The sequence below is a fragment of the Haemorhous mexicanus genome, chromosome 13 (assembly GCF_027477595.1).
Source record: "Haemorhous mexicanus isolate bHaeMex1 chromosome 13, bHaeMex1.pri, whole genome shotgun sequence".
Taxonomy (NCBI): domain Eukaryota; kingdom Metazoa; phylum Chordata; class Aves; order Passeriformes; family Fringillidae; genus Haemorhous; species Haemorhous mexicanus.
Genome location: NC_082353.1, coordinates 16,986,414 through 17,010,428, shown reverse-complemented (window position 1 = coordinate 17,010,428; position 24,015 = coordinate 16,986,414). Strand labels below are relative to the sequence as shown.

The 24,015-nt window shown below is 40.9% G+C and overlaps 1 protein-coding gene across 5 annotated transcripts in view; it reads right to left on the bottom strand.

Moving 5' to 3' along the window:
- MCTP2 (multiple C2 and transmembrane domain containing 2) overlaps positions 1 to 24,015 on the bottom strand; it is a 121,927-nt gene that overhangs the window by 51,455 nt on the left and 46,457 nt on the right. For 4 of the 5 annotated variants that reach the window (XM_059858596.1, XM_059858595.1, XM_059858597.1 and 1 more), the window contains 6 exons: positions 17,710 to 17,874; positions 16,253 to 16,383; positions 9,601 to 9,787; positions 8,750 to 8,843; positions 4,916 to 5,018; positions 3,156 to 3,258 (listed from right to left, as the gene is read on the bottom strand). In XM_059858596.1, the coding sequence (XP_059714579.1) occupies positions 3,156 to 3,258; positions 4,916 to 5,018; positions 8,750 to 8,843; positions 9,601 to 9,787; positions 16,253 to 16,383; positions 17,710 to 17,874 (783 nt within the window). Of the gene's footprint in view, positions 1 to 3,155; positions 3,259 to 4,915; positions 5,019 to 8,749; positions 8,844 to 9,600; positions 9,788 to 16,252; positions 16,384 to 17,709; positions 17,875 to 24,015 lie in introns of those variants that run through there. The other variant, XM_059858599.1, reaches the window with a different exon arrangement.

Here is a 24,015-nt window from a genome sequence, read left to right as displayed (position 1 = left end):
TGCCCAGCTTTTTATTTTTCTTATTTGGTTCCTGTAATAACCCTAGATCATAGTCAAGGATGAACGGAAAGAATATATAATTTCACCATCCCTGAATTTTTGTGCTGTAAGGTTATTCCTGTGCTAATGTGATGATGAGGGTGTAGTCATGTTTGCAAAATGCCAGTGTGGGACTACTGAACACATTTAACCCAAAATTCGGTGTCACATTAATTAAACATTTCATATCCCTCCAACACATACTTTATTCAAGGCAATTTTTCATTAAGAAAAGGATCTAGTCATCCATGAACAATTCCTGAAGTAAACTTACTTCATGTGCTGACAGCTCACAAGTCAAACTTGTGCATTTTTAACAGGAAAAAAGAATGGCAAAAGCACATCTATTTTCAAAAGACAATTCAATGCCAGGCAAATATTAGGCCTGATTACATACAGAAATTAAATCTACATGGTTGTGAGGCTTCCTTGAGTCTTTAACTTTTGTTCTCTTTTAGTATATTTATCTAAATGGTTCAAAGGATACATTCAAAGCTACAGTCAAAATGACAACATACATTGAAATTCCTATTTGAAGAAAAAGAGCTTAGAAAATTACAGTTCTCTGTCTGAGCAGACCAAGTTAATAGGTGCAAAATGTTTTTAATCAGAAGCAGAGATGAGTATATTTACACTAGATTTGACTGAAATAGGAGGCAGAGAAGTTTGGATGGGAAGGAAGAAGATCAGTTGGCAAGGCAAAGCATAAACAATTTTTTTTTTTTTGTCCCAAACCTTGGACGCAGAAAAACCTACACTGAATAGTTTGGCCATTACCACACACATGCACTCCCCTCCTCTGCCTTGTTACATGCTTCCTAAGGGATACTTGACAAATGCCTATAAAATCAACAGAAAATCCAAATCTAACATCTTCTCACTGTGAGCCCACACAGCCTGCTGCCGATCATGCAGGCCATTTGGCAAGCACTGGGTCTGCAGGAGAGCAGCTGCTCCAGCCACTCTCTTCCAGTAACATCAGAGATACGAGGACTTGGGGAGAAATTAACAAAGTGATCAAAAATGGAATAAAAGATGTTAAGAGGTTTTTTCCTCCCTGTAAACATCAAATAATCCTCCATGCCCAACTGACTCTAATATTACTCTAAAATAGAAGATATTGACAACTCGAGCTACAAAAATAGATGGACAATCTAAAATATCCCCAAAAAGATCACACAGTCTGAGGGAATAGCATTGTAAAGCTCAAAACAGCATGTGGGCCACTGAGAGCTCAGTATTTACTCCTCAGATCCTCTATCTTAGGCTCTTTCTATCCCCAAATTGCTGGGGTTCCCCTGTTTCACACACCAGTGTGAACAGCACAGGGTGGATGAAAGCATATACACTTTTGTGAAGAGATTCAGAAGCCACATTAGTTTTAATTCATAAATACAAGAAATACACTTATTTAGACAAAGTCACAACAAAACTGGAGCACACAGACCTATGTCCTTAACACTGTAAAGCATTCTTCAGTTTATGATCATATCCTCCAAGTCAATTCAAGAGTTTTCTGGGCAGTTCATTATTTATTTGGAAATACCAAATGTTTCAGTCCCTCCTCTCTGATCTTGACTGGTCCCTTATCTAACCTGTGCTGATGCTGTGAGGCTTATATGGCCTGCCTTGATCAGATGGGATCTTTGCTTTCCCTCCAGAAATCTCCCATTTCTCCAGTCTCTGCTGGGATAGAGCCACACAAACCCATCACTGCCTTTTCCTGCAGCAGCCAACCTTTAAAACTCAAAGACAAACTCTTGCCTTAACCCTGGAAGATGTATGGCATCCTTTCTGCAGAGGTGAATCTGCTTTCACAGGGGTGTTTCAAAACAAGACTGCAATTTTGTACTCTGCAGTTTCAATCAGGATCCACCATCTGCCTGTTTGAGAGTGCTATTACCCACAGCATCACACCGAGCATTACTGAAAGCATCTCACCACAGCCTGTGCTGCTGTGGTTATATATAAATGTCATCATAGAATACCCTGACTTGAAAGAGACTCACAAGGATCCTGGAGTCCACCTCCTGCACAGGACAACCCTGAGAATGACACCAGCATGTTTGTACAACAAATCATCACCTCACACTCCTGCACAGGGCTCAACTGCACAAATATCTGTCACAGCATCCCCTGAGCACAGGGAACTCCTGCAGAGCATCACTGCCTCCCAATTCACAGCAAACCCCATGCTTACAGCCAAACCTGTTTACACAGCTTGGCTAATATGACACAAGAGTCCCATGATGTTTCAAGCCTCATCTACTAATTGATTTAATAAGTCACAGCCTAGAAAGTTCTTCCTACACGTTACAGTAAAACCTACCAGAACCTTCTGTGACACTGCACATACACATGGAGCTGTTTACATCCTCTTGATCTGGTTTGCTCACTAATACTACCAGTCTTGTTTCAAAATTAAATCAGTCTAACCAAACACAAAGCTGCTTTTCCCCCATTCCTCTATTAAAGTCCTTTAATGATCCTTTCATGTTCCACTCTCTTTAGCTTGGCCTTTTTTTGGCTGTTTCTGAAAAAGCTTCAACTCTCCTTAATCTCCAGAGCAACCACTTTCCCCTGAGCTCGCTTTGTTTCCAGTTTTGATTTTGCACTCCCATGGTAGCGCTCACTCCTCACTTATTTGTTTACAGAACAAAAGCCACCAGTCTTTTAAAAGCACTATGGAGTGGAAAACACTCCTTTTAGGTAATTTCATTCACTTGTGCCAGTAACAACAGCTATCTCTACTCAATCCTACTGCAATGTGAAATTACTTTATAGGAGGAAAAAGAAGCAAGACAGAACAAGGACATGTTTAAAATGTTACCTTCAGAAGATGATGTGGAAACACACAGAACAACTCAATTTTGTTCTCAGACCTACGTGGCACTGATGAAGTACAGATATTTCTGCAATTTGCTTTCCAATCAACCAAATTTGTACTAAGATGGGTGGACAATGCTCATTACACTAAGGAGAACTATAAACTCTGCCAACTAAGGCATGTATAGATCACAAAACCTGTTTAAACCTGTTGGGTTTTGTGCTAAGGGGGGCAAAAAACCACAGCTTGTTCCCAGCCAACCATGATACATATGGTAAAGGTAACTTACAGACAGCAAAGGGATGGCAACTTTTCCAAGGAAATCAGGGGGTTTGTCTCCATCTTCATCAAACACTGTCACCTCCAGAACATCGTGAATATCTTTAATAGGGCTGGAACAAAAAAGTGCAGACACATAAAAAATAATATTCAATACACATGCACACAGTCCCCTCCACAATGATCTGAGACTACTTTTTTACTAATTAAGTTTGTATCACCTTGGGATATATAACTAGCATTTGATTAAATTCCCCCCCAGAATGAATCAAGTGATGGGCATTCCCCAAGCTTTCCCCTCATGGTTCAGTTGCATAACTAGGTAAAGAAACTACCAGACAATGACTTTTTGGTATTTTTTGTATTGGTGATGCTATCAATGTAAAACTCAGCTCTCCAACAGAGAATGTTGCTGCTGGGAGAGGTCGAGGGCTGAATTCAAGCCCAAGGTCATGGCATTAAAATTGCACAGTGGCATACACAGATAAGTGTGTTGCAGAAAACCTGGATATAATGGGGAGGGCTTTGTAGTGGTACTGAAAGGTCCAGCTAAAATGAACTCATCCACCCAAAACTGCTCCAAAATAAATCTAAATCATCAATAGCTTTTAAGGGGCTTAATTAATTTTATTTTTTAAATGGACAAAAATCTAAGGAGAGATGCAAGTGCCTGACTGGATCTGCAGATTTGATGCTTGGATCAGCCAGGCTGCATTAGTAAGAAAGTTAGAGAGAGTCCATAGCTGACATTTCTGAGACCCACAGGAAGTACAGACACAAACTTTCCTTTTAAATAAAATAAATTTGGATTGTTATTGGATTTATTTTGCTGGCTGAACATCCGACAAGACTCATCTGCTGGCACAGTCTCAGAAAAAACAGTGATGAGTGGAAGCTTCTTGAGAACAAAGTATGAGAAAGGACTCCAAGAGACAAGCATTCAGCTGCACCCCTGAATTAAACAGAAATACAGCAAGGTATTTCTATTAAATAAATCAGATCATTTTTCTTGTGTTCTCATCCAGCCTAGTATTTATGAATGTTGCTTTAGCAAGAAGTTAATAATTTTCAAACTGCTCTTCCAGTGGACAGATGCAAATGTCACAAATGCTTTGTTGCCAGCCTTTGCACAGACTACTGCAGTCTTGGGAGACGTTCATCTCACTCACTTATTCACAAAAACCTTTGTCAGTACACAGCAAGATTAAAAAATTGGGCTGCCTAAAAGCAATACCTAAATTATAACATTTATTAATAATAAAGTGACAAATAAAAGAATACCTTGATTTCCATAAAAATTTAGGCATCTAATTTGGAGTGTTTGACTAGTTTAATTCAGAAGATAGACCAACACCAACATGAGCTCTTATTCTCTGCTTACTTCAAACTAAACAAGGATTCTATCAAGATTCAATGAAACATATTTTATTTTAAGTTACAGAAAATGTAGGCGTGAGTATCTCGTCTCAACTTTCTTTTACATTATCTCTTGGATCAAACTATGACTCCATTATGTCTAGTCATGATTCTTCCTATAAATATCACAGTAATTTTTCTTTTAATGACTTCTATTAATAAACTCCACGCAAGAACTAGTAAAAGGCAAAAGGCTTTAATTAAGTTATATTTGAGATTTCTCTAACATCCTCTCTGACTATGAAAAAAATGACATATCTTAAACTTGACCTTTGCATCTTCCCAAAGTCAATAGCTTTCCTAGTTAAGCTGCTAAATGGAGTTGCTGCATGGTTTCCAAAGCAATCCACTTACAATGTGAAAACTTTGTTCCACTCTGGGTTGAGGTTCTTGTAAACGGTGTGTGTTTGAAGCATGTCATTTCCCAGCTCCAAGACACAGAAAGGATCACTTTTGCCTAGGGAAAGGAAAGGAAAATTAAGTGGACTGGTTATGGTATTTAGTATGCAGACTCCTTCTTTGCAGTAGGGCTGAGGAAGTCATTGGTTTAATAAAATTAGATACATTAAAGCAACTGCAAAGTGCTCCATTCTGTTGGAATGAGTTGCCAAAAAAAATAGGATCTCTGATCATCCCCAGTTCTGGAAACTCCAACACTTACCTTACAGCTCACTCAGGGGGCTTCACTCTAATACCTGAAATCTGAGACCATCAGTGAATCATCCCTCAGTCCTTACAGCAAGATCTGCTCATGGTGAGAATGACTCAGCCACCCTTAGGAAAGCAGCACCACTGCCCTGAGCCAGGGAAGGAGCAGTGCTGCAGTTACACTCCCTGTTTTATCCTCTGCTTAGAGCCTGTGGTCTTCTTCAGTTGATTACAGGATTAAGTATCCACATCACGAGAAAAGAAGCACAACACTGACTGAAATCAGAAGCATTTCTTCAATTAGTTCCATGTGAGCAAGTCCTTGAAGCTCTGAAGGCTCTACACCGTGCCACATTTAAAACAAAACCCAACATCAAGTGGAGAATCCATGCATGATCCAAGTATTGTACTTACAGCAAACAAACAGAGCAAACCCCCTGCAACAAAACAAAACAAAAAAAAAGGCAAAAAATCTCCTCCTCTCTAAAGAAGGATGTCAACATGGAATCTATTAGGTGAACACATGTTTGCTAATGTATTTTTTGATCACTCACATTAAATGAATTTGTAGTTTTACCAACTCATTGCAGCTCAGCAGTTTCCTTTGTGAGCAGAGTGGCCTCTTATCAGCATGTCTGGCTCAGTATCTGATTTAATCTCATCTCCAATGCTCATGTACAACTCAGCCACAGACACTCCAGCCTAACTTCTATGTAGGCAACTAAATATGTCAGCAATGCGGGGATTTAGATATCAGACAAACCAGCTATTTAAGCAAAAGCTGTCCTTTTCTTAATCCTTATTTTCTGTATTATTAATGCAGAGCTTTTAAGGGTCTTACTCTCAGAAGTTTATAAACTAAACAGGAATCTTTTCAGTATGTAAACAGTGGGTATTAACTAGTCAATATTGGTAAAGTTTAAAGACCATGTGTATCACTGGAATCTATTTGTCTTCTCCTTTTCAGCTTACATGCCCATTCCCTGATAGTGTGGAAAATGCATGTAGCCTTTCAGAGAAACTGCTTGAAATGCAAACTGGTATATGCCAAAAACAATCCCACTGTATAATTTGGTATTCTGAATGCTATTTTTTGGTCAGTGAGCAAATGCAGTGTTTGAGAAGAACTCTCATGCGTACACAGAAAACATCCAACAAAGCAGAAAAAGTCATTTCCACATCAACAGAACTATTATCTAGGAATATAAAAGTATGGAAGGCTCAAACTGGGCTAGCTCTGGGTGAAGAGCTTCTACATATATGATACAGCTGTCTGGAAACCAGCCCAAAAATTTATGTCCAAGAGTAAAATATGGATTTCCAGAACACTGTTTGAAACAAATGCAGATAGTGTGTGTCTTCTGATCACTATTATTACAGCAGGCTAAAAACTTGCAATTAAAATCTATGATGACAACAGACAGAAATCCCAATCACACCAAAATCCAATCTTTACTGTGGGAATAAGGTATAAGGTGGCATTACACCCATCACACCCACCAGGCTACTGTAGGACTTGGGGGATTTAAGACTCGTGGCTGCTATGGGAAGGGACAGGGAGGGGACACTACCTGCTCACACTGCTCCTCTATTAACCCTTGGAAATCTTTGTACCTCTGATTCCCTCTGTGATTTTCCCTTTATTAGATTTTTAGCTGGGACTTGGAATTTACTTTTATCAATAACAATAAATCTGAGCAGTCTCCTTGGCAATGCAGGAAATATGGCACTGCTCTAGGAGGGCTCTATTATGGAAGCCCATAATTGCTGCACTAATCATTTATGAATGGCTCAGAACAGATAATTAATCTTTATGTCTCTCATTTCATGATCAGAAATTATGCTATTTTTACCTAAAATGGCTGCATCCTTTTGCAATTTGGTGGGTCTATTACAGCATAATACTAGGATATTTTCAGCACTGCCATTGAAAAACAATTTGTCATTTGCTTCATGAATCAGGCTCAAAGCCTGGGTTATTTTGAATATAATGACAGACTGAGTAACCTTTTACTTAAGCAGAATTTCATTCTGTGCTATGCACAAGGAATGTGTATCACATACTCTGTATGAAAAGTCTTTGAATTGCAGAATCAAGAACCTGCGTGTCTCTTCCAATGTTCATTATCCACCCACATGCTCCTGTTTGAGTACTGAGGGAGAGGGGGCCAAATCCATCACTGATGCAACTGCTTCAGCATCAGCAAAGTTTTCCAGAGGGTGAATAACCTTCTGGGCTCAGCTCTTTCCACAAATTCTGTCTATATTAAAGCTCCACATATTTCTAGATGGAACTTTTGGCACATGGCAAAGCTGGGGCTGCACTGCTGTGCTACACTTCCCAAATTAAATTAGTCAGCAAGGTGCAGTTACACTCCTAATTCCATGTGGACCCATATATTATGTCAATTTAGATATGGATTTCTTTACAAGTTACCTTTCATTATTGACAGGTTTTGGGCTGTTTTTCGGGTTTTTTTTCAAATTGAGTTCTTCAGTTCCTTAAAGTACTGCTCTCTGCAGTAAACATTTTTTTCCAATTCAGGGTTAGCAGTGAATTGAATATAGCCCTAAAACAGTACCATGATTAATAGTGGACTTTCTCCTTTGCTCCTTTTCTCAGGAGCAGCATTCTCTTATGTAACACTGCCTTCACAAAAACAAGGGAATGGGGCAAAAATATTTTCCCTCTACCATCTTTCCTGCCTTTATCAACAAGTTATCTTTAAAAAATGACTGTGTCAGCAAATACACAACACACAATGCTGTGCCTGTGAATTATGAGCTGCTGTGAGATAGAGAGGGGAATTAAAAGGTCTCCAGAATCCTGGAGAAGATGATAATAAAAATAATAATATCCAGGCAGTCTCTACAGAGAAGTATCAACCTCCTAGATTTTCCCCAGAGGTACAATATAAAGTTGTGGTTTTAAAAGGTGTTAGTGTCCACTGCTGTCAGGACCAAGCACAACCTGAGGAACAGCTCAGTGGAAAATCCATATTTTTCATGGAGTAAGAGCACCAAAAAGGTCATCCCAAAGTGAAGCCTCAAATAAGCTCTAAGAGAAAGCATTGCACTCGCAGCCCTGTTGCTGACAAGCTTTCTCTGCCAGGGGACAGCCTGCAGTACCACCCAAACCCACACACCCAGCACCACATCAGACACCCCCAAAATCTTTCAGTCTTGCTCCAAACTCACAAGACACCTGATAGAAGGTGGAGAAGCTTTGCTTTGCAGGTGCTCTGCAAGCACCACCACTCTGTATCAACTCTTATTTTACATATTCCTGATGGAAAAAACACTCAGCATGATGTGCTGTTGTAAAGTTATCTGTCAGATTGCTCAGGTCTAATGGGAAATTAAGATCTCCATCCACTGGACTTTCCCACATACTTTTGGCAGTCAAAGCCATTTGGTATCTCAGTTGCCTGAGGCAGGTTTCAGTGCTAGAGAGATGATGGGGTGATTCACTTTTCCTTGATCAACTGATCGTCTGCAATATATTACAGCATCATCTGCTGCAAAACAGAAATAAAATACCTGAAAAATCTGCTGCCATCAGGTCCACTGCTTTTAAAACTTTGACTTGTAAGAAGCCAATGTCCTTTATGTCCCGAAAGGAATTCTTTATACACTGCAAGGAGAAAAGTGTAAAGATGTATTTTGCTTGTAATTCAGTAAGAAACAGAGACTATGGACCACTAAATAACTTATCACACAATCAGTTAGGTTGGAAGCAACTGCTAAGATCAAGTTCAACAACTAACCTTGCACGGCCATGCCCACCACTAAACCATGTCCCTAAAGGCTGCATCTACCCATCCTTTAAATACCTCCAGCACTGATGACTCAACCACTTCTCTGGGCAGCCTGTTCCAGTGCTGAAAATCCTTTTGGTAAAGAAATATTCCCAAATATCCACTCTGAACCTCCCTAGGCACAAATTGAGATGCACAAATTGAGATATACTTATTCCATTCTGATCAGCTTTTGAGGACGTGGAAGCTATCACAAAGCTTTATCTCCCAACATTTAAAGTCCAGAAAATAACCTTCCCAAAGGAGGGAATAAAGCTAAGTGTGTTATTATCTCTTCATGATATTCAGTGTCTCATTCCCCATGATAACCTCCTAATACAATTCAAGTTTGCAAAGAACAGCATTAGTTTAAAACTCAACAAATCCAAACAGCCAAATTGCTTGGGTCTATCTGCCCTGCCAATTTCCTTGTCATTCAACATGCAACTACTCCATTTAATAGTTTTCTTTGGGAGGGGACATGTCATTATGACTGGAGAAATTTTTTTTTTCCAGCAATTTTGGCTATTTCAAAATCAAAACATGAAAGAAAAAACAAAAGAAGCAAAAAATTAAAAAAAAAGACAAACTCACATAACGCTGAAAAATCTGTTGCCGTTCATTGGGGTCTCCCAAGGGACAGACACACAGATCAGAGATAGACACTCCTGTACATGGGGCAACAGCAATCAGCATCAGCAGGGACCCTGGGTGTTTCTCCAGAGGCAGCTCCAAGCAGTTGGTCTGCTTTGTTGGCAGGGCAGTAATGTCAACGTGGCACCTGGAATGACATTGCCAAGGGTTAATAAGGAAAAAGAGGTGGCAAAAAAAAAAAAAAAAAATAAAGCAACATTTCAGCAGCAAGCAGGCACCAAAACTTTCTGCTTCTTCAGTGCAAAAAATAAAAACATCCCAAAATTAAACATGGGATACCAATTAGGCAGATTCTGTTGCACTTACTGTCAGATTTTGCTTTCTGGTCTGTCTGCTGGTAAGGGGAAGTAAAAGGTTTGGGCTGCAAGTACAGGAGGAAAACTTAACTCTGACCTGCCTCACTTCCCCTCTAAAATCCCCCAGTGTTTTGTGATGGATTTGAAACACAATTCAATTTCACCTGGGGGAAAAGGGGCAAATGCAAAATTTAAAACATTAGCCTAAAATAGATTAGTTTCTTTAAAGAAAGTCACATACTCCATTTTATGCTACATTATACTGTATGCCCCAATCTCTTTTACAAGCCTTACTAGAGCTACATTTTCAGTGTACTGTTATATTTCCCAAAGGGAAGGATTGTTTTAAAAGTCCCCCCCACCCCCACCCACTGCTTGCACGTAATATGTATCATTAACCTGATGCTTCCTCCAAAAATAAAAATAAAGAGGATGAAAGAGAAACATTCATAAAGAGACAACAATAAAATATGAGCATGGGCTAAAGCAGAGAGATCACCAGGCAGTCAGTTACACACGAAGGGAGTGGTTAAATGCAACAAAAAGTGTAATCACTTGGCTCAGCTAAATGCCTTCTATTTAGAAGTCCAGTAAATGGAGTGGAACTTTCTTGAACCTCCGTGGGGTTTGGCTCATAAGAACAGGCTGAGCAAAAGTTACAGACGAAAAAAGGGTAAAAAAGAAAACAAAACAAAAAAAAAAAAAAAAAAAAAGAAAAAAATAAGAAAAAAATAAAGGAAAAAAAAAAAAGAAGGAAGGAAAAGGTTTGCTGCCACACTGCAAGAGGAGGAACATTCCTCAAAGGGATGGACAGTGGTTGATGGAGAGCGAGGGGTTTTGCTTCACTTAATGCCTGCCGACAAGTTTTTATTTAAACTAAACTTGTTAAGGTGTTGTCTTAATAGGCTAAAATTCCACAGGGTTCCCCCAGGTGTGTTTCTTCTGGGTAAATGGTGCATGTAGTGTTCCTGATTGATCCCATTCCAGTAGTAGAGCTGGAGCAGTTTATGCCCATCTGCTATAAATTGCATGCTTTCCGCTTCTTAACAGCCTATTTTCTGTGAATGCTAAAGGGGGTGAGAAAAAAAGGGGAAAAAAATCTCAAAACATTTCAGCCTGAGAACCCAAGAAACCATGTTATGAAGTAAAAGCCACTGCACTGATGAGTTTCTAAGCTGTCCAGTAGCTCTGTGTATTAAAACACAACTCCTTAAGCTTCCTCTGACCACAATCAATAGGAATGGCTTTGCCTTAAGTGTGCTCTTTTCTCTCCACTGCTCTGGAGGTACAACAGGTTTCAAGTTTACTCTTATTAACTGCTTTCAAGTGCTTTGAAAGAGAAGGAAAATAAACCAGGCAGAGTACCAAGACGGCTCAGCATGTAGGCTGCCTCTCAACACCATTTCCAAGTGTGAGAGGTTGCGTTTAAAGCTCCCTGCTACACCTAGACTCTTCAGAAAAATATGACAGGAAAAGTTACAGCAGGAAAGAAAACAAAACAACAACAAAGAGAGAGAAAAAGACCTTATTTCTTTCTGAGAAAAAGCGCTTATCACTTCCACACTGGAGGTCAAGATCACCTTGGCTGCATTAACACCACCGTGTCTCAGGCTGCAGCAATTCCAGTGATACTTTGGGTATCAGCACAAAAGGGGAGATGTATCCTTATCTTGGAGTTTGGTTTTTTACTCTAGATGCAAAAACTAAAGGAAGGAGAGGGAAATCTCAAGGTCACCCAGCTGCTCTGTGGTTCAGCTGGCAGTAGAGGCCATGTCTCCCACGTCAGCATTTCATACACCACCCACTCAATTCAGTCCACAAAAAGCTGGGAAAAGCTGCAGTTGATTTTTTTATGTTTAAAACTTTCCATGGAGTAAGACAGAAAACACAAGTTGTTCAGGCAAGAGCATCTCCCACCAATAGATAACCTCAAACTCCATCAGATGTCAAAGGCAAAGTAAAATATAATTCTATCTTGTTTTGACAAATTGGAATTGCTTCTCTTCTTGAAAGAATTCCATTTGCATAAGGTTAAAGAAAAGATGGAGTACAAGGGTGTGGGGGTCAGAGTGATGCACATGTGGAGGGGAAAACAGCAGGAGATGGAGTGTAAATATTTCTTCCTCAAATCATGTCTGATTTCTGTGCAAACTAAGTTTCCTTAAAACATCTGTGTTCACTCAAGGTATGCCTATATTTTCTTGTGAGGAAAAAAAATCTAGTGAGAAAAGAAAATCCACATTTGCACTGGCAAAAGGCTTAAGAAAAAAAGATACTCTGTTTCATTAAGGTTATAAAATCAGACTGCAGAGAATGCAGCTTGGTAAAACAATTAGACATTCAATTTACTATATAAATTCAGCAATTTCCACACTAACACTTCTACACTATTAAAACGAGTTTAATGATTTCCAAACTACTTCCCTCATTCTTGTGAAACAGAACCTCTTCCTTTCCTTCTTTCTCAGCCTTTTATCTGCAAGATCTTACTACACATAATTATTTCACGGGAAAGTGGTAAGAGACTTGTGATGGGCACAGAATCAAACTAATGGAGGTAATCCACTTTTGTTTAAAAGTTGCCTGCTCTGAATGCAAAGGGCAAAACTCTCAGAACATTTGTATTTCAGGTGATACAAATGATCTCCTGAGTTAAATTCTCAAGAGTAATCCTGTCTTTGGATAGAACAGCTCTGCTTGTTGTCATCTTTTGTATGCTACATATTAAATTCAGACATAATCTTCCACACAAGTGGCTACATGAACAATCTATAGGGCTGCAGTTCTGTAAGTTAAGACTGCATTGTGCACACAACTGTATCACTTTCCTCTCTTTTAACCACAATTAATTAAATGCTTTCCTTCCTCCTCCTGATCAGTATTGAGGTCTACATCTCTATATTAAGACTCTAGTCCTGTACAGCTTTAGTTTTCATTTAAGACTGTTCTTCTGACTTAGAGCCCTCACCTGTAGTTTCCTTTCCCCCCATTTTTTCTAATTTCACAGAGAAATAGTACTTGAGAACAGTACACAGCAAATCTGGGATTAAAATATTTGTTTATCAGGGAATCACATGTTAAAATTTCACTAAAAGGTGCTGAGGTTAGCTTCTTACTAGCCATGGAGTTGTATTTTATTTTCCAAACCACAGTTAATCAAATTATGACAGGAACCTTTAAATGCACATAAATACATACAAAAAAGTCTGTACACAACAGTACACTTTACCCCCTGCAGACTTCTTAAAATCCCTTCACAAAAGAGATCAGAATCAGCAGAGAGTAGAGACAGATGTATTTGTGAATAATACTTGAAATTTCAAATGCCACAGGTGTCAGGGAAACAATTAATAAGGTCTTATTATGACTTATTCAATGGACAAATTTTGTTTTTTCTGATTCATCCTACAGCCTGGTGAGATTTAAGTGAAGGATTTGGTTGCAGCCATAATGGGGATTTTACTGCTCCATCCCAACAGAACAACCTTTAAAACACGGGGTGTTTCTTATTGCAAAGACAGTTTCCTGGAGGCATTCATCATAAAGATATTGGATGCACTCGAGTCTCAGAGCTCACAGTCTTAAGTTTAGCAATTTTTGTAAAATCTCCTTCTTGAGGTAAATATGTGAAGGAAAACCCTTCAACGTTCTGCAGCATCTCTTTTTCCAGAACATATCCCCTAATTCAGAAACACTCTCTAACAACCTGGCATAAACAATTTAACTCTGCCTGGACAAATTCTGCACACGTTAACACCTTTGTTTATTCATATACATTAACATCCTCTCCTGTTTATAGCGTGCCTCTTCTCCCAGAGGACACAAAAAGCACTCAATAAATGTTACTAACAGTCCTGTGCAGACTAAATAGAGGGATTATTTCAGCCAGCACCAAAATGCAGCCAGCCCTCAGTGACAGAGCCTGCAGCTGAACCACTCAAGGCTGTGGGATTTTAAGTGAGGAAGAGAAATTGGACCCAGCTGAAACTCTGAGGAGACTGCAGGTAGGCTGAATGTAATAATTTAGCTTGTGATGTGCACTGACAGTGAGGGTTTGTTTCGTGATAGAAGGGTGACATGAAATGTTTCCTCACTAATTCAGAAGCAGACAAACACCCCAGGTGTTTGTGCTCAGCACCAGAGGTCCAAGGCATTCCTTATTCTACATGTTCCATGCTCTCCACAGACACTTCAGATCCTATTTCAAGAGCAATATTTTACCTTGAAAACAAATTATGCCTGGGAGAAGTACCATATTCCAGAGTCTTAAGGCATCCATACTATCTGAAATTCTGGGTCTAAAGGAATTAAGAGGAGTCTTCGTGCTGCAAAAGTTGATCAGATTTGACTTTGCTGTGAGCACCTCCAGCTTCATTTAAATATTAAAAACATGCATATATTAAAGGTTTAACCAACGCAGTTGGAGGTTGAACAGGCTGGAAGGGACCATAATGAATTCTAACTCTATTCATAAATTGACCACAGAATTATTAAGTCAGATCCAGAAAATTTTGTTTTTTCCTTAAAGCCATGCAAATTATTTGAGGGCAGTTGGCTGCACTGCTGTGTGTAATGACCGAATATAACCCACAAACATTTTACTAAAGAATATTTCTTACAATGATGTTGTGAAATCCAGAAATCTCAAAACTCAACTTGGAAATCATGGAGACAATAAACATGGCACCTCATAATGCTGTTTTTCCAACAGAATCCTTCTCCAGATTAGACTGCATTTGAACCCTTCATAAAATATTATTTATAGGGTGTCAAAAAGTTTCTACACTGTAAAAACAATACTTGTTATTATGTACTTGGTGTTTACCTATTCTTGCAATTGCTCTCCAAAAACTAGGGTATTTTTTTTCCATTTTGATGCTACAGCCAATTTGCTGTGCTTTAGACAACAAAAGCAAAAAATTTTTTCTCCACATAGACATCAAAAATAAATTTAAATATGGAATCACGGAATTGTTTGGGTTGGAAGGGATCTTAAAGATCATCTCGTTCCAAACTCCTTCCATGGGCAGGGACACCTTCCACTAAACCAGGCTGCTCAGGGTTCTAACCAACCTGGCCTTGAACACTTCCAGGGATTTACCCTGGAAGATTTACCCTTTCTTTAAGTTAAATCTAACACCTCACCACTGCTGAATAGAATAAGCATTTCACGGATCGTTTTTGCCACACTAAACACCACCTGCCCGAAACCAGGAGGAAAAAAAGTCGAGGGAAGCCTAGGGAAAAAATAAAATAAAGGGGAAAAACCTCAGGAAGTATTGCTTCAGCATCAGAGACTGACCTGAGGCAAGCTGCAAACACTGCTTTATTTCTTAACTCTAAACAGAGTATCAGAAGAAATGGAAGTAACTGTGAGAATGGAAGGAACAGATTCATCTTCAGCCACTTCTCCATGTGATGAGCAACAGCACTCAGCCAGAAAGAATTTCCTGCTCTGCAAAACCACAAACATTTGTAGAGCCAAAGGGCATTGTTCTTCTCAGTGAATAGTCTCAAACTATTTGAATGCCTAAAGTAAGAGAATGTTCTTATGATTTTCTGCTATTTAGTCAGCACATTGTGAAACCCTGGCCAGGTGAGAGCAGCAAACAACTGCAGGCAGGGTCCCCACCCTCAGGAAATTGAGAGTTGTGGCAATGATCCTGCCAGCAGATGAGCATGGACAGACCAAAGAGGGTGTCCAGCAGTGTGAATGGTTCTTGGTGCTGCTGCATGTCCCCAACAGCACAGATGTTTGGGGAGAAGGGTCCACAGGACAATGCTGAAAGCCAAAGCAAGGAACAGAGAGGTACTACTAAGAAAACAACACTGTACAAATTCAGAGAGAGTGGAATGGAATTAAAGAATCTTAAAAGAACACAGCATCAAAGTGCAAACAGGAAAAAAGGGACACCACTCTCAAAAGGAGCACAAAACTCCTGGGCTGGCACCAGCAGAGCATATAAAGATGTGGAGCAAAATCACCACAAAAATAGAGAAAAATCCTGCCTCTTGATGCCACAGAGCTGCCACAGTATTTCAGGTTTTAGAGGTGGCCTGGGTGTCTCTGCATCCAGATTTTGTCTAGTTGATTACCTGCTAATAGGTTTTTATAAACATAATGTAAACATAACCTGGAAATGACTGGAACAAGGGCAGAAAAATATATTATGATGGTGGTAATGAAAACAAATTTATTAGTTTTAAAAAATAATAAAAATAACTTCATTTTTTGTACTTACCCCATTCTCCCCCCACCCAAAAAAAAAAAAAAATGTAACTCAAACCCAACTTACGTTCCCAAAAGCTCCTCGTGCTTTTTGTTATCCTTTCTCCACACCTCAATGTCCAACATATCCTTCCTGTCAGAGAAGTAGTGAAAATCAAACTGTTCCCTCCACTGAGGATTTGCACTCTTACACAGTGTCTAGAAAACATGCAGTTATAATATTTACTTTTCTTAAACAGTACTTATTTTCACAGTAAATCAAAAAGAAGAAAAAAGAAATCAATTCTACAGAACAAGGCTAGATGTTAGAGCATCAAGTACTAATGTCATTCCAACCAAAGCTCCCCAGCCCATCACATACAGCCTCATCTTCCTAAATATTCTCTTTCCTCCCTCTCAATAGCAATAAATATACAGTTGTTATCTGAATGAATGGCTGGAAAAATTCCAAAATACAAGGTAGATCCCACCAGCTCCACGGTCATCATTTACCATCACACACTGGAAGAAACCAGGAATAACCCTTTCGAGGACAATCACCTGGAAACAGGTTTGAATGAATTAAGGAACCCAAAGCAGTGGTTTTTCACCCTTAAGCAAACAGCTCAGCCTTGCAGATTCACAACACATCTATGAACCATTAAAGAGACACATAAAAAGGGATTGTAATGGGGATAACATCTATTTATTCTAAAGTAACTAAGCCATTTGTTATTTTTCAAAACTACTTTTCTAAATAGAAAACATATCATGACCTTGGTTTGAGGTCTGATGTGAGGGACAGTGCAGGTTTCATATGCGCCTACATCCAAATGTTATGTTCTGTGAACTTGCTCTGTACATTTTGTACAGGAGGAGGTTTGTTTTCTCCTCCTCTGCACTTCCAGTTCATGACATGCAGAGCTCTTGCTCTCTCAAAAGAGTATTATTTTAATTATAGCCTTTCTTCTTATTAGACTTTCCAGATGAAATGTGTGTCTTTGGGAACCTCATTCATTTCTTAGACTCTTATACCTAACTGTATACAGATAAACACAGCCTAGAAGTATAAAAATTAATATCAAAACCATGGAACATTTTATCTGTTCAGGGGGCAGGTTCTGCAATATGTAACATATTTTTCAAGAAAAGTACTTTAAAAGAATAATAATTCCCCTGCACTGGAAACCATTTCAGGTCTACTTTTCCAGCACTGCAACCCCAACTTCTGAATTGGCAGAGAACAAAACACATGTGTGATGCCTGTAACTTTATTTCATTTCATATTAATGTCAAACATCCATCAACATGATGAGTATGTTAAATGCACAAAACACTGATAACACACAATATTCCTAACTTGCTCTTCCTCTACTGGCATCAATACAGAGCAAAACTTTAATGCTTCTGGTCTGGTCTCCTGATTTTGAACTCACTTATCAAAAAGAGCATCAAGAATATTTCCATCTGAGGTAGCAACACCAGTAAAAGAAACACCAAGCCCGTATTGAATTCAGACAACTTAAGGAAATCCTTAATACTTACCTTGCTCTTGTATCTTTGATCCCCCAATTTGAGGAGAATAAAAATCTCTGCCAAGCCCCCTCTGGGCATGTTCTTGCCCTCCAAGAGGGTGATGGTGACCAGCCCGTTCCACAGCTGGTTCTTGCGCAGCGACTCCGAGAGCCGCAGGTTCCGCGTGAAACTCGACTGAAAAGCAAGGCACAACACGGAATGCTTCAAGACCCAAACACATTTTCATGCTCACGTTAACTCGACTGAAATGCAAGGCACAACACGGAATGTTTCAAGAACCAAACATTTTCATGCTCACATTAACTGTGCTAGGAAAGCACACCAGGAGTGAGAGAGACACCATGCTTCCCTAAGGGTAAGCAGGGAATGGAAGGAAGTAGGATGCTATGGATTTTCTGCCCAACTGTACTATGGTCCCTGTTAAGGGACAGTGGCTCATTGTCACAGCAAAATCAACAGGGTTTGCTTAAACCACCAGAGAAGTCACTTTCAGCTACCCTGGCTGAGCTCTGGCAAGAGCAGACCTCGAGCACTGAGAGCAGTGTGGCTCAGGGAAAGGCATGGGAGAGCCATGGGGAACAGAACAAGGGAGAAACTAAAGTAAACTCTTAAAACCTCTCCAGCTACATCCATAAAAAGCAGGTCTGTCCTTTCTGGGGAGGCAGCCCAGGATCATAAAGCCCACGGCCAGGTGAAAGGCTGAGCAACATCTTCCACCTCCTCCATCACTCAGCCGCCCGCCTTAGCTCTTTGCTAACTTTGCTGTTCCTGCTTCCAGAAACTGAGCCCACGAATCAAAAATACTGATGCCTGCTGAAAAAACACTGACACCACCAGGCTCTTTATCTGGAGTTATGGTTACCTGGTAGCCACATTTGTTACCTTCGCAGCTTCATCTTGTGCAGCACGGCTGCGCTAACAGTTTGCTAACTGGCAATATTTTATTGGACAGAGGATGATTAAATAGGCCTTTATTTGGGGGGAGTGAGCTGGAAACATTAAAACTCAAGGCTATACTCTTCTTCCTGCAGTAAAAATCCTGCCATATTTTATTCTCCTGAAGCAACTTTTAACTCGCCACACTTTGGAGCTTCAATCATGTCATGTACAGGTGGGAGCAAGACGGAGGAGAAGATTTCACAAGTCACTTTAAAACAGGACGTGTTAGCTTTAAAAGCAAGTAAGAAATGTTGCTGCTAAATAAAACGATTGCAAAAGCACCTGATGTCTGGAGATTACTTTTTATGGATCAATTACCCGGCAACAAAATTCTTAAATCATAGGTGGTGAACTCACAAATTTTTTACTTGCTTTTTACTGGTTAAAATACCAAATTCTGAGTCCCACAAGCATATTAATATACTTCTATTTAAACACCCCGTTTGGCTTTCCTGGCGCAATGGGTAAAAATTCCTACCTTTAAAAAGAAAATGAGATTTTGATTCATAAATCCAGCTGCAATGTAATTTCTTTTCTCTTCTTTTTTTTTTTTTTTTTTTGAAAGTTCGTCTTTTGGGCCAAAAAGCTAAAGCATGACTGTTCCCATGGACATACTTCAAAGTCCCAGCAGATATACTCCTCCCTAAACACTGCAACTATTTCAAAATCCTTTTTATAAAAAAGGGAGTAATGTCCACAAGGGATCAAAGGGCATTCTACAGTCTGGCAATCGCCTTAGAAAAATGGCAGTGCTTCCATGAAATATGCCCTAAAATAATTTTGCAGCTTGGTATGTCCTAATTTCGAATTGGATGTTTATCTTGGAAAGGCTTCTATCTAACTTGTCCATAAAACAGCTCCACTTAGCTCTATGAGCCCTGTGAAAATGGAATCCAAAGCTGGCTATTAAGGGGGCCTGGAGATTGCTTCCATATGGCGTAACAGCATGGGAGTGGAGGGCTAAGGCCTACAGCAGGCGCTGCTTGGCTTGAGCTCCCCATCTATCCATGGACACTCATTGCATTACACCATAACATCTGGATTATTGCTTGTAATGTCCCTGGGAAATATCCACTTCCCATCAAAGCCTTTATCTATCTCGCTTGTACTTTGAACATTTTAGTATTTAACATAGTCATGTTTGATGTGATGTACTCGCTGCTTTAGGAGCAAGGATTTTCCCTCCCCCTCCTGCTCCTTCCTCGGAGGAGGAAGAGGTATTTGATGTTAGTTCACAAAAAAAAAAAATTTAAAAATAAAAAACAGATGATGTTTATTATCCACGTTACAATTTCTTTTAAAAACAAAGCATCCAGCTCTCTTCAAAGCTTCCAGGCTGAACACAAAAGACAGTTGTTATCACTCAGCTTTCAAATCAAACTTGGATTCTTTTCTTTTTTTCATCCAGGCCAGTATTTCAGGGAGTCACTCAGCGTTGGGGACCTTCCTACCCCAGCTCTACAGCACACATAACCCCACCCTTGTAGCTGCTGACTTGACAGTTCAAAGGACTGTTGGGAGGTACCCAAACCAGCCTGGATCCCACACAGCCCCTGGAAAAATCAGCACCTGCACTCAATATTACTGAACACATTGCAATGCACCAACCTTGACCTCTCAAAACAGGTGGCCCCAAGCAAAGAGCCTTGTGCACCCCCTTCTCTGGCTGTGCAGCTGCTCTGGGCTCCTCTCAGAAGAGGGGTGTGCTGGTCTCCAGCTAACAGGACCTGCATGAGATCCAGCATCACTTGAGAGAATCCCGCTGCAGAGTGGAGCCAAGATGTTTGCAACTGGTTCAGGGCACGGTGCTGACCTGCAGCAGCTCCACACAGGCTCCACGACTCCCCCCAGCTTCCCACCTCCCCCAGCCCAGCCCTGCCACTGGCACAGGGCTCTCTCCAAACTGAGCATGGGAAGGCTGCTTGACTTACACCCCTGCAAGACACAGCGTATGAGGAATGCTTTGGATTTCCTGGACATGCCCAGGTCGCCCCCACAGAGTCTGCTCAGCAGGTCTGGCACATTTCCTGTGCCTCGCAGCACCAAAGAGCCCCTCTGTACTTGCTCTGTGGCCACCTCTCCAGCCTCCCCAGGTATTTGGCAGGCTGTTCCTCTGACCACCCTGATGGAAATCCCAGTGAAACAGGCAGTGTCTCAGATTCCACTCAGAGTTTCTGGAAGGAAGCACGTCTGGGGAAAATCAGATGTGTGGTAGACCCACAGACCCAGGCCTTCAATGAGTCAAGTTTAGTGCTGCCTAGGGAAGTCTGCACTATGGAAAATGCCTCCCAGGTGACAAGAAAATGATATTGCCTTATTTATTTTAGACTTACCTCCTCTCTGATACCCCACACCTACTCATTTCAAACTGATTTACACAGAGCTAATTGATTCAACTTCACAGCCTCCCTCTGAGTTGGCTAAACTACTGCAGAGCAGAGCACAGAGGAGCACAGCCTTTAGTCCAACGAAGTTACCTGGGCAAAACAAGCACTGAAAAAAACAAATCCTCCAAACACTCTTCCTTGCCACCAGCCAGCCTCTTAACCTGCCTTCACAATGGGACCAGAAAAGCCAAAGCCCTGGTCCAAACTGGCCAGGAAATGAGGACACAACTGCTTAATCAGTGACAATTTTGAAGTGTTTTATCTGTTCAGCTCTTCCCTTTTGCTGTTACCTCCCAGGCTACTGATGCCTCCACACTTGGGTACTGCAGCTCCTCCCCTGCTGAACCTGAGCCCTTTCCAGCTGGGCTCCCACACTGGATGCCAGGTCCTTCAGGCCTCTCCTGCTATATTTTCCTGCAAGCTCTCTGCTCACACTCTGGCTACATCCCAGACCCAAGCAAAGGTGCCTTGCCGAGGTACAGAAAAGTTGGCTGAAGCTGGGAGCAGGCCACAGGGCTGGAAATTAAGAAACACATGATTTATGATGGAAGCTGGCACATGTCCCAAGCAGAAGGCATTGGACAAACTTGCTTATTCCTTTCCCTCATCGTTTCTGAAATCAAGGTAGCCTTGAGAACAAAATTTGAGGGCTGTCTCTAGACAACCTAGAGCTCTGATTTTGGCTGGGCTCTGTGTGCAAATAAGCAGTAACATCATAAAACATCATGAGCAGTTCACTGCTGTAAAATGGATAAAAACTGGAACTAAAGACATCCCTCAAACAAGCCAGCCAGGGGAAAAAAAACAAAAAACAAAAAAACAGCAACAAAAAAAACTGACAATAAGCACTAAAATATCCAGAGATCCTTATTCCTTAGAACTAACCAGATGCTTTTTAAGTTTAAGAACCATGTCCACTGTAAAATCTGGAACTGTAACTCATCAGATAAGAGTAATCTCTGAAGCAAAAGTATGGCCTGGTGATAGAGCAGGATCCTGCCACAAAAGGACCAGAAGATGGTTCTTCTCCCAGCTTAGAAAGGAAGAAAAATTTGCTCAAGAAGCATCCCATAGCTCTGAGCAGAAAAATTAAAAATCAGTGTTCACATCACCACTCTCGGAATCTTGTTCCTGGTTTCAAAATGAAAATAAAAGTTTCTCACATCAACTTTCAATTTTTTATCATGTTCTGGTTCTGGTTTAAAAAAGAAGAATGAGCAGGTGGGCTATATTCTGCCTTCACAGAGCCAAATACAGGAGCTGAACAAGAATGACAGAGCTTTGGAGGGGAAAGAACCAGCTCATTGACCCATCTTCACAAAATCCTTTAGGAGCTCCAGTCTCCCTGATAACTCCATTTGTCCATAATCTCCCTCTATAGGCACCCAGCAAATCCCCTCTGGTGCATCAGGGCTGCTTTCAAATCTGTCTCTTTTCCTGACACACACAGACATGCCCCAAGTTCAAACTTGTTTTTGAAGCAATAAAGAGATGCAGAAAAATTGTACATTTAAATGACACGGCGAGGTGGCCAAGTGTGAAGTGAGCCCATCTCTCCCATCCTTCATTTAAAAGGATGAGACAGGACAACAGAAAGCCTGCTGCAATCCCTGTGAAGAGGTCAACGTCAAAACTGGGCCACGTAATTTGCCATTTGAGAAAACAACAACACACAAATAGGAGGACTCTTCGGACCTCTCCTCATTAGGCAGAGAAACCATTTCTGCAAGAGGCAGTTTCCCCTTGGGAAAGAGGAGAGGGCAGAGGGAAAGGCAAGTGAACCAACACGAGATTGGCACCACGACGTGTGACCCTGTGGCGAGCGAGTCCCCGCGCTCCGCGCTGCCCACGGGGGATTGGGGAGACAGCCAAACACAACGAGGCAGACAAAAATGAAACCTAACAGCCCACACAGGAACACACAAAAAAAAAGGAGAAAGGAACGTGAGGGATCTTCCCCTGTGATGAGATGCTTGAGGAGCCCTTGGGTCCGGTCAGCCTTTCAGCCAATTTATTCAATCAGCTTAAGCTATCAAGGTGGCAATTCTGTCGCTTTTGTTTCAGGACTGAACTGCTGCAGGTCAATCCACCCCAAGCAGACCTGCTTATCTGCCTCCTGGATGTTCAACACTTAAAGGTTATTCAGCTGTACAAATGCTGGAAAGAGCGTGCAGGGCACTCAGGGTGAGACTCAAGCCACCCGGGACAAACAAGGGTAGCGAGCATCAGCATGCTGGGCTCCAGCAGAGAGCTACCAACTCCCTCTGTGCCCCAGAAAGGAAAGCAGAACAGAGGGGAGAGCATGTCAATTCATAGATATGAGTGAATATATTAATGCTGCCTAACAGCATCCTCTTCCCTTTGCAATGCCACCCTCCATGAGGAAAAGAAGAAAGCCACACTCTGGAAAACAGCTCCCACGGAGGACAATGCTGTTCTCAGCTCCCATGAAAAATGAGGGATCTGAATGTGCTGCCCATGTCTGGGGAATCTGCCCAAATATGCAATGATTCCCTTCCAGCAGCAATGAAAAATATATACTGTGTAATAATCAAGAGACACCTAAATCATGCAGTTCAACAGCTCTTGCTCCAAAATGATTTAAAAGACCATACTGAGTTGCTGGAATCCTTCCTGCATACTCCCTGTAATGACCATGAGGCTACTGGAGCTGGACTGGAGATCTTGTGCTGACACTGTTTTTGCTGCTGTCTGAAATGCAGCTTTTTCTCCAAAAGGCAAGGGAGCTCAGAGAACACACATGAAGACAGCACCGTATCCACAACAGCCCACATGAGCCCTGCTGCCAGTCTGACATGGAGCTGCAACAGGTACCAATGCCATCAACATTTGGGGTAAATTTGGGAAGTCAGCAAGAATCCTGTGATTAATGTGAAAAGACTCATTTAGGACACTGATGTGCCAAATCTGCATTAAGACAACATAAAATGGTCAAATTAGAGGATAATCAGATTTCTTTCATGTAGGC